We start from the raw sequence: 11,969 nt of genomic DNA, 5'->3' as shown, positions 1-11,969 counted from the left end.
ACTACAAAAGTAGATGCAGCATGTGTGACCGCAAATGCAAAATAAAATTCACCTAAGTGTAGTTCGTCGTCAAAGCCGCATTTACAAAAAAAGACGCACTAAGAGTGGTACATCTCCACCAAAGCCACAATCGCTAAAATATTACACCAAGTATGATTCGTCGTCAAAATCGCAACTACAAACGAAGATGCACCAAGTGATTCTTCGTCAATTATGGATTACCCCTCATTTTTATGGTGTGATATTGAGGCTGTCTTCGGTCCAATCGTAAACCTACAAAAAAGAAGAAGGAAAAGTGATGTGTCTCACGGTGCCAATTGCACGAAGTTTCAAATCGGCATGGTAAAAAATTGTGGCATATGCTCTCGCGGTCGTCATGATGAATATGGTTGTATTGACTTAAGAGATTCTTTTTCTTTCTCCATGTAGATGATGACAAAATTCTCAATCAATATGCGGCTCTTCGGCGAAGATGCAGAAAAGTGAACTCATGGATGTTGTCCAAAGTCAATTGGATCGCTAACTTTAAAAATATCAATTTTGGTGAATTCATAAGAACTTTGAATTTGATTTTTGGATAGGTTGTAGACTTGAGAGTCTATTTTCTATCGAATCAACTATCTCTCCATTCGAGCTCTCCTACACCAAGATGCAAACGTTTTGGTGAGACTCCACAATCTGCAAAACAATAATGACAGAATTGAAGACCAACTTCAAAAAATTAATTCTCGTCAATTCATGAAGAGTTTTACCTTGATTTTTGGATATGTTATAGACTTTGATGTCTAGTTTCCATAGAAACAAGTCGCTCGTCATTCGAAATCTCCTACAGCAAGATAGAGACGTTCTGGTGGGACTGCATAGAGCTATAAAAAAAGAAGATAGATTTGATAGCAAATTTCAAAAATCAATTTCTGCCAATTCAGAAGGGTTTTGATTTTGAATTTCAGATATGTCGTATCCCTCTGAGTCTAGTTTCTAGAACATCAAACGGATCTTGATTTCGATGTTTCTACAACAAGTTATGGACTTTCTATCGGATACGTACTGTGCGGAAAAAAAAAGGTGACGAAAATTGAGTTTGGTATGCCTCAAGTTGACAATCAATCATTGTAAGAGCATGTGTATTTATAGAAATCAAAAGTACATAAATTGTGTTCCTACAAATTATGGAAAAACCATATTTAAAACAAAATTATGGTAAGTTTCTATAGGAATCAAGTTATGGAAAATCCCATTGGATTCAAGTTATGGAAAATTTCCATTGGAATCAAATATGAAAAGTTTTGAAAGACTCCATAAAAAAACATATTTCACGAATGCTTCAAGCCTTGTCTTTAAAAGTTGGACACCGCAACAAGCCTCGAAGCAGGGGGCATTTGTAGACAGTAATTTTTTTTTGATAAATCCATATTAAATTTTGGATTAATCCATAAATTAATGATATATTGACCAAGTCAAATTACTGGTTAATAAAGTTGAATTAATATTTAAGTCAAAATATATGACTTAAATAAAGTCCAAATCACATTTGGGTCAGTCCATTAAGTTGACAAGACAAGCCCAACTCATGTTCTTCAAGCCCAAGGACCAAAATTGCTTGGACAAAAATACCCCTAAAATCCTAGCTCAAGCCTATATAAAGAGGTCTTCATAAGACCAGAAGAAAGGAGGAAGAAAAGAAGAAGACACATAGAAATACATAGAGAATCCTTGCTCTTCAGTGGTGATCTGCAAGTCTTCCGCATACAAAGAAGTCTTCGCTCCAAGTGTTGAGCCGCAAGTACAAAGAAGTCTTCGCTCCAAAAGTTGAGCCGCAAGTATTCCATCAAATCAAGAACATCATTGAAGAGAAGAATCAGGGGATTACATATCTTTTCTTAAAGATTTTATAAAGATTGTAACCTTCGCATAAATTCAAATACAAATATTGTTGTTTGCTTGCTATTTTCCTTTCCTGTTTGCTGTATTTCAGTATTGAAACTTTAGACGCTTACAGTTGCATCTGCGTGCTCTTAATTTTTAAAGTTTTGGTAGTATGACTTTTAAATTCTAGGGGGTTAATTTCCGCATAATGTTTGACAACTGATTTAGTTTATGGGAACTAAATATTTTTTTGCTTAAAATTATTATGTTAGACTGTTGTATATTCGGGTTAGATTGGTAGATGGCTCTTCCACCAGTTGATTTAGTATGGGTTTCACTGACGATAGTTTGGATCGTTACACACCCCTTCGTTGGTACCAACTTGCATAAAGTATTTTGATTATTAGACACATTGTGTTTAGAAATGCACTCTCATCTAAGTGTCAAGTGTATCTTGTTACTATTATTAGAAGTTTCTTGAAAACTGTTTAGATATATAAAACATTGTCATGGCTCATGAAGTAATAGCTTGACTTATACAATATTGGGTTTTCTAAGAAATAGCTGACATCACTATTAGGCAGGTAAGATGACTGTCAAGAAAATGTATTGTACCTGGACTTACATCAGTCTTTGAAAACAAAATATATACTCATTCTAATTCAATTTCTTTGTCTTATTTTTATTTTTAGTTCGTTTTAAAAAGTAAAAATGGCTCTAAGCATACCCAAACAATTATATGGCAATTCGTGGGTCCTACATTTATTTTTTGTAGACAAGACTCGAAAGTTCCTGTCCATGCCAAATTTGTATACAACAAAGCACACTCAAATCACTGGAAACTAACTTTTGAAATACAAAAAACATTTTAATCATACAAAAAAAAATGAAGACATACTATAGTTTTCTTCTATTTTTATTTTTTTTTAAATTGAGAAGAAAGATATTGGTAAAAGAAATATTGGCAAATAAGGACTAAGACAAGTGAACAAGTTTGTGAATTGTGAAGGTCAATTTTTTGTCAAATAATACAAGAAAATGCTCAAGTTATATAGTTATTTAAAGAATTTTCATAATTTTTTGAAGGTGTATCGTGTGTAATCACTATTTTAACAATTTTTTAGTGTTATTTGCTCTTTAACTTGTGGCAAAGTACGTGGATATTGAATAAATTGGAAAAAAGAGACCTAAAGAATCCAAGTTAACAAAATATCTTATTCTTCTTTTTGCTCTGATAGAGGATCTACTAATAAGTGGTATAACAGTTGCAGCAAGATTTGTGTGAAAATATATATACAATAACGATAATGAAGTGGGTGAAATATTTGACTGTCACTAATTTCCCATTTCATATATGGAATTCAAGGGATTCTTCCATGTCAAAAATAGAAAGAAGTAATTTAGATTTTAACATATACAATAAAATCTCGTGGTTCGAATATATTTTTGGAGTTGATTCATAGCAGAAATTTCAATGTTTCCTAAGTATGTCATTGTTATAACTTGTGTATGAAATAACTGTCTTTCATAGTTTGACATAAAGTGTATTATTATCGTAGATATCTCTATTTTTTTAATAAGACCAACGTTGTTTTATAAAAATCACTAATTCATTCAATTTAAGAAGAAATATATTCTCAAAACATAAGAAATGAGACAAAAGAAGTTTGTGAATTGTGAAGGCTAAAGTTTTGTCAAATAATACAAGAAAATGCTTAAATAATATAGCTATTTAAAGAATTTTCATAATTTTTTGAAGGTGTTATATCTTTACTATATGTCATAACTAGATATATTATTTAAAATATTTCATTATCATTGATACATTTTTATATAATAATAGAGTGTTAGATAAATAAATGTATAAATTACACAAATCTCATAGTGTTAAGAGATAATTACATTCTATCCGTATTCTTTTTCAAATTATATAAATTCCTTAAAATTTAAGGATTTTGAATACATCATTCAACGTCTCGATACATTACCGTTGTTGATACAGGATACACATGTCTCAATACATCGCTCAACGTCCCTAGAGTTGTCAAAAAGGGTCGGCCCAGCCCCACCTGACCCAAGCTTTGCGGTCCAAGGAATTTGATGGGCTAGGGCGGGCCGACCCTTCATTTGAAAGGGACTGAAAATGCTCAACCCAACCCAACCCTAGAGGGGTCGAGGGTTGGGGCGGGATAGCCCTTCTTTTTTTATTTTCAAACTTAAGATTCTATAGCATCAAAAATATGAGAAGATTTTCAAATCAAATATGGCAAACAATGGTGTTGTTTAAATAACACTAGAAAAAAATCTAGTGTGATTAGCATGTATTTAGGATATTGGATACACGAGCAAGAAAATGAAAAGATTTTCAAATCAAATATGGCAAACAATGGTGTTGTTTAAATAACACTAGAAAAAAATCTAGTGTGATTAGCATGTATTTAGGATATTGGATACACGAGATCATGTATCTAGTGTGATGCATCCCAGATTCGAGATCGAGAAAAGAGGGAGGCGAGGATGCGGGATTCGTCTATGTATCCTAGATACATGTCAATCCACTTAGATAGAGTGTATCTAGAACAAATTAACCTAATTTTGAGTACATGTATTTGGAAGTACTAAAATCTAGTAAGATTCGTAATTTTACAATATAACGTGCATTTAAGTTATTTACTCATATACTAGTGAGATTGTTGTAAGTTACCCTTAGAATTTGAGGTTGATGATTGGGTTTATTTGAAGGTTACACCCATGAAGGGTGTTATGAGATTTGGTAAGAAGGGGAAACTCAGTCCCCGATACATTGGTCCTTACAAGATATCCAAGAGGGTTGGCAATGTAGCTTATGAGTTAGAGCTACCTTCTGAGTTAGCAGCAGTTCATCTGGTGTTCCATGTATCCAATGTAAAGAAGTGTTGGGGCAACCGTTCACTAATAGTACCTATTGAAAATATTGGTATCAAGGACATCCTATTTTATGAGGAAATGTCCGTTCAGATTCTGGATCATCAGGTTCGCAAGTTGGAGATCAAGGAGGTTGCATCAGTCAAGGTCTTATGGAGAAATCAATTTGTTGAGGAATCTACTTGGGAGGCTGAGAAGGATATGAAGAAGAGATATCCACATCTCTTTTGTTTCGGAGAAAGTCCAAACTAAGGTACTAATTCTTTGTAAAAAAACTCTTTAAGTTGATATGCTGAGTTATGTTAATTGCATGTTGTGTACTTGAGTTTGGGTTGTTAGATGTTTCCCACCCCTGTTTTTCTCAGGGTGATCTCATTCGAGGACGAATGTTTCCAAGAGGGAGATATTGTAACACCTCAGACTTCGATCAATTTTTAGTTTTGGATCAACTTCAAATGATCATAACTTTAGCACATAAAGAACTAGAGGTCTTATGAGCTATCAAAGTAAAGGTCTCTGAGTACTCTTTCCAAATCCACCAAGTTTGCTAAATTATGAGCTCGAAATAAAAAGTTATGTTCGTTTGAGTGAAGCCTCTCTAGTATAAATCCCACAGAATAGTCATTTAATCATATTCATTATATATCATCCATGAAAAAGTACAATTGCGATACTAATCCAAGTTAGAGACATCATAGAGTAGCTCCTTAGACCATGCGTGAGAAAACCTTTCACCATCTATGATATTTTCATAATAGATTTATAAGGCCCATAGTTATTAACTTCATGCTAGAAATGCCCTACTATTAATGGAAATAATTTTAAAAGTGTGATCAATAATCATTGGCATATTTGGACACCATACTAATTATCAAGACCTAATTTAGGAAAATAGCCCAAAAACATTGAGGGCATATCTAGATGTCATTAATGCCATGTGGCCAAGCTTCATAGAAGATATAGATACCTTCATCTATAACTTACTTAAGTCATACATATCATGAAAATATGCATGATTTCATAAAAAATATATCCATAGATTCAAGCTTCTTCATAAATTCATGTAAGTTAGGGCTCATAGTCCATTTCATAGATCAATGCATGAGTTCACGTGAAATTAGTTGAAAAGCATGTAATTGAATCTAAATCATCAAAATAAGATCATAAAAAAGCAATTGAATCCATACAAATAGAACCCATGAGGAATTGAATGAAAACCTAATCAATTTTTGGGAAATTGAATTGGAGAATTGAAGAAACTTTGGGGACTCAATGTGTGATTGGAACCCATTGATGAAATCCCTACATACCTTAATTGAAGCCCTAAGCAATTATGAAGAAAGAAGACTTGAACTTGAAGAACTTTAGCTTTTTTTCCCTTGATCTAGAGAGGAGATTTTTGCAGAAAACCTAGAAGAGACATTAAGAATTTGAGAGAATGAATAAGTTGGGGGGGGGGGGGATTTTCTAAGGCTGAAGGGTATTTATAGGGCTTAGATTTAGGGGTAAAATGACTTAGTATAGGGTGAAAATAATTAGGAAAAAGACTTAAAAATAACTGTCGACCCTCATCTACGGTTTTGACCTACGGTCCGTAGGACTGGTCAATCGTAGATAGGTTTAGATACTATTAATTAGGTCAACTTTTTGATGGAATCCATGTACGGCTAGTAGGTCTTCCTACAGACCTTACATGTCAACCGTAGAAACCAGCTTTAAACTTTAAAATTTCACCAAGTTTAGGACTTACTTACGAAACCTATTTACGACTTGTCAAACAACCTACGACCCGTCATGTCCATTTGTAGGTCAACTACTGGACTAGGTATTTAAAAAAAATTCAAACCCAAGTCTACGACTTCCCTTATATGACCCGTAGATAGGACACATAGATCACCATTGGGCCCAAAAATTGGACTTTCCCTTTTAAACATAGATTTTCAAATTTCGAGGTGTTACAGTCAGTCTTTCAGTATTCAATTTAAGATATTTTATTTAAAAGTTTATGTTTAATACTCAGTATTTTAAGATAAATTTATGATTTAATAATATATTTTTAAATAATTCTTCACTTTCAATGCTTGTGTATGCTTGAGTTAGTCTTTCGCTTGTAGTCAGCTAGGATGAGGGATCGCTTGAGGACCAACAATGGTTCTCGAGTGTCGGCCACGTCCAGGGTGTAGTCTCAGATCGTGACAATTTTATTATTAGACTATGTAATTACCATCAATTTTCGATAGTCTAATTACTCATCTCAATTTCCCTGACAAATATGTTAAAATTATGTGATTACATTTGATTATATTTGTCACGCCCCGAGCCTACACCCCGGATGTGGCTGGCACTCGAGAACCATTGCTGACCCCAAGCGAACCCTTGGCCTGGCTTACATACTCAGCAGAAGACTTAACTCAACACAGATACATCTATGAAATAAACTGAAATGTTATAAAGGAAACATTCAACTGGCCATTAAGGCAAACTTAAGTCTCAACATAAGATAATGAAAATGAAAAGACTAAAGAACTAACATCTGACTGTCTATGAAGCCTCTAAAACAACTGTGATGGATGTCGAGACAAACCCCACGACATCCTAATGAACTAATAAAATAACTGAAAGCAATAAAAAGGAGTCCTCCGGAATGCAATGAGGCTTACCAACTGACTCTGGAGTGCTCACTCGATTAACGATGCGCTGGATGCCGATCCTAGTTACCTGTGTCTGCATCATAATAAAATGCAGGCCAATTGGCATCATTTCATTGAATGTACGAGTATGCGAGTTGGAATGCTAAACACAACATAAGCTTGAAAAGAATCCGAAGAACTTACCTGGCTCAACTCAACTCAACATAACTGAACTCATTCAATATAAAGCAAGTTTAAAACAAGTGCAATAATAAAGAAAGCTAGTTTAAAACATGATGTCAACTCTGTATGTATGCGAAGATACATATTACTCTGAAATGTATGTAGAAATACAAATAACTGTGAATATAAAATACAATTTCTTCTGTGGGAGTTTTTCTAACCGACAACCATCATGTAAGAGCTATTGTGATGATACAATATTTTGCCTCACGCTGCCAGGGGTGTCCTATACCTTGCCGAGGGTATAGAACCTGAACTACTAAGTGGATCCACTAGTCTATGCTAAAAAAAACTAAAGGAATCATCTAAAAAGTATGACCCTTTTCTTCCATGGTGGCTACATGTTTTATGGGGGTTGTGAGTTGTCTGAACTCTCCCTCATATCGGAGCTCAATACTACTCCCAAAATATGATACTAGCTCTTATGTTTAAAAACATACTTCTTTCTGTTATTTGAGATAATTGCTCAAAAACTTAGCTCGAAGGCAATCTTGGAAATCTCAGTTTCCCTTCTTGCTTAATTGCGAAAGCATTTACTCTTTTCTGAAAACTAACTCAAAGGCTCTTTGGAAATCTCAGTTTCCGTTCTTATTTAAATGTGAATACATTTAAAACTCTTTGGGAATACATAGTCTCCATATACTTTTGAAGAAATGAACTTCAACTTTACTCTTTACTGAACTCAAAACTCAAGTCTTAAAACAAAGTTAAATCGTTTGTAAAAGACTTTTGGAAGACTCTATGAACTTCTCTTGACTTGACACTTAACTGATCCTTGAATTGAATTATGGATTCAAGGATTGAGATTTGTGATATGAAAGATCTCATGATGTTTATGAGTGTTTTTAGATAGCTAAACATGAGAAAATATCAAGAATTTACTGTCTGAAAGTTGGTCCGCGATGCGGAGATGTATTTAAATTTTGGTCGTGAAAATAACTTTTGAGGCAGAACGGTCCGTGGCCACTCCGTGACGCGAAACGATTTTTCCCAAATCTAGGGAGCTGGTCCGCGATGCGGAGGCATTGCCCAGATTTGCCCGACGAAATTTCTTCTTCGTTTTTCAGCTCTAAACCCTCTAAACTCCATTGGTTCTTTCCCCAAACACTTATAACCATCTATACCCTCAAATAACATCAGATTCTACTCTAAAATATAACTAAAAACGTGAATCAATCTCAAGAAAACTCCAACAACACAACCCATAAGGATTCAAATGAACTTCATCAAGAATCCAAGGAATTTACTTTTAAATCAATATACTTCGCTGAAATTGAATCAAGTTGGGCGCGTGGGTGAACTAACCCAATGCTATGTGATCTCACATACCTTGTAGGGATCACCTCCGACGAAATCCACAAGCTAAACTTGATGATTTTGATGAATCTTGCTTCTTTTCTCTTTTCTCCTTTCTCTCTTCTTCTTTTCTGTTCAAAACCCTAACTCTTTTGTGAAAGGCATAGATTGACCCAGTTCAGTTTAGACCCTTGATTAGTCCACTAAAACGAATTAAAATAATAGGGTATGGGAAAGGCCAAAACACCCTTTGAAAATCCGGGTTGGACATTTCCTTATTTGAACAACCCAACTTCCAATGGGCATAACTCACTCATACGAACTCGGAATGGCGCAAACTTGGCGGCGTTGGAAAGATTATTCCAAGATCTTTCCTACGATATCTGGAAACACACGTAAATCATCCTGAGCTAGAAGTTATGGTCGTTTGAAGTTGACAAAAACTCAACTTTAACACACTTAACAAATTTCCAGATTTTTAAATTCTTTCCAAAAATGACTATTTCCGATTTTTAAACTTCTTCCGTGTTCTCTCTAGTTACGGGGTGTTACAATATTCCGTTTCATTTAGGACAAAGGACTAAGAGCCCGTTAGGATTAGCTTAAATATAGTTGCTTTTAAGTCAAAAATAAAAAGTCAAACTGAAATGACTTTTAAGTCAAAAAATAAAAAGTAGCGGGAGACCAACTTTTGATTTTTAACTTATTTTAAGTTATTTTTTATCGTTGCCAAACACTTTCCAACTTATTTTAAGTCACCTTTTGACTTATTTTAAATTATTTTTATATGTGTCAAACACTTCCAAAAGCCAAAACTGACTTAAAAGTAGGTTTGTCCAACTTTTAAGCCAATCCAAACACCCTCTAACCAATCCTACATCTAACCTAAAAAAAAATCCAATCAAATTAGGCTTACTAGAAGACAAAAGTACTAGGATGACGTTTGTTTGAAAGTTTCATTGCTACTATAATGAAATACTGTTCTATATGTATATTGACATTGAGTCACATTTAGCTATCATAGAGAAAATACAAAAAAAAATAATAGAAAAATAATTTTGCTCATAAAAAAACGGATTGTTAATCAATTGAATTAAAAAAGGGAAAAGGGCGGAAAAGGGCCTGATATACCCCTCAACTTTGTCATTTAGAGCTGATGTATCCCTCGTTATGAAAGTGGCTCATATATATCCCTACTGGTATAGAAATAACTCACATATACCCTTTTCTATAACGGAAGTGAAAAAATTAATTTTAGTTTAGTTTTTTGATAATATTTTTAAACAAAATAAATCCCATATGGGTATACTTAATCCTCCTCAAACATATATTTTTTTGACTTTTTTTTTGTTTCAATGACTAATTTAGATTTATTATTTTGATAGTCAAATTTATTTATGTTTCACTAATATTCTTGTGAAATTTATTATAGATGACCCAATTTTTTTTCCAAATACAAAAACTAAATTACAATATAGCCGAAAAATAGTTTTAAATTATAATATAGCCAAAAAAAATTGTTTTAATTTTTTTTCTTACATTAAGGAATAAAAGAAAAAATAAAATAAGAATAAGAAACTCAAATAATGATAATCAAAGAAGTCAAAAAAATAATTTATGTATGAAAAATTAAAATAAGAATAAGAAACTCAAAAAATGATAATCAAAGACTTCAAAAAATTATTTATGTATAAAAAAGATTAAAATATACCTTGAAGTGAAAAATATTAAAATATACCTTGAACTTTGCTAGAAGCATCATATATAACCCTAAATGATTTAAAGAAAAATTAAAGGTTAAATATATAAATTTAAAACTATTTTTTTCACTACCGATAAATGAAGGGTATATGTAAGTTCATTTTGTAACGGTAGGGGTATATGTGAGCCGTTTGTATAATGGTAAAGGTATATATGAGCCACTTTCATAACGAGGGACATATCATTTTCAAATAACAAAGTTGAAGGGTATATCAGACCCTTTTTCTATTAAAAAATAGAAAGAGCATGCACTTTAAAAAAAAGACAAAACATCACTAGCCTTTTCTCGTGAAGTTATCACCACAACTAATCAACAACATTTAAATATATATATATTTTAAAAAAATATTATACTAGAAATTTACTAATGTGCATGATATTTTAATATTTTAACTTTTATATGTAATATATAAGTTTTTACAAATTAAATACAATTGTTATAAAATATTAATTTTATAAAGAATACAACACTATACCAAATATCAATGCTCTTATAAAAAATGGATACTTAAAAAAGAAGAAACAGAGGATCAGTCCTATAAATCAAGAGAGTAAAATATACTGTATCTGTTTTTTCATTTTAGTTAATTTATAAACAGATCCGGAGGTGGTAGAACGGTCAGCAATCTGAACCCACCTTCCCGTCGTCTTTCTTCCATTTTCAGATCTCTGAGTTTTCTCAACAAGATCTCAACAATTCTTCTTTCTCGAGTGTTACAGGATTACATTGATGCTTTCAAATCGATTCTTTTGATTGAAGATCGAAAACACAAACAAAAATGGCTGGCGGTGCTGCGGGAGGTTTCATCACTCGAGCATTGGAATCAATGCTCAAAGAGTGTTCTAATAAGAAGTATTCTGCTCTCCAGATAGCTATCCAATCCTATATTGGTTCGTATCTTCATTTGCAACTTTACTTGATTTCATTTCATTTCAGATCTTAGTTTTTTTTTTTTAATTCATGTTTGAATTTGGAAGTAGATTCAAGCCTTTGAGAGATTATATGGAAAATGGAGAGGAACAGTTTAGTATTTTTAGAACATGGGTGGTGGGAAAAATATGTATTAAGTGAGAATTGTTACTTAGTCATTTAGGTGAACACTATTTAGACTCCTTGTAGCATGGGTGCCAACAGAGAATATTATGTCAATTTTAGAAAATATATACATGAAATATCTAGTTTACTAGAGAGGCCATGGGTTCACTTGCCTTATATTTTATCTTTAGATTCGCCCCTGCCTGCAATCACTACTATTTAGAAAGGCCCCC

At 33.1% G+C, this 11,969-nt stretch overlaps 1 protein-coding gene across 2 annotated transcripts in view; it reads left to right on the top strand.

Moving 5' to 3' along the window:
- The first annotated feature begins 11,255 nt into the window (after nucleotides 1-11,255).
- The window catches only part of LOC102589034 (brefeldin A-inhibited guanine nucleotide-exchange protein 5), a 43,838-nt gene continuing 43,124 nt past the window's right edge, over nucleotides 11,256-11,969 (top strand). For both annotated transcript variants that reach the window (XR_367693.2, XM_006353071.2), the window contains exon 1: nucleotides 11,256-11,591. Coding sequence is in view for 1 of the 2 variants with exons in the window: in XM_006353071.2 (XP_006353133.1) it covers nucleotides 11,480-11,591 (112 nt within the window). In the remaining variant the exon portion in view is untranslated. The remainder of the gene's footprint in view (nucleotides 11,592-11,969) is intronic.

The sequence above is a fragment of the Solanum tuberosum genome, unplaced genomic scaffold (genome assembly GCF_000226075.1).
Source record: "Solanum tuberosum cultivar DM 1-3 516 R44 unplaced genomic scaffold, SolTub_3.0 scf00151, whole genome shotgun sequence".
NCBI lineage: Eukaryota > Viridiplantae > Streptophyta > Magnoliopsida > Solanales > Solanaceae > Solanum > Solanum tuberosum.
This window is presented reverse-complemented; position numbering and strand designations above follow the sequence as displayed.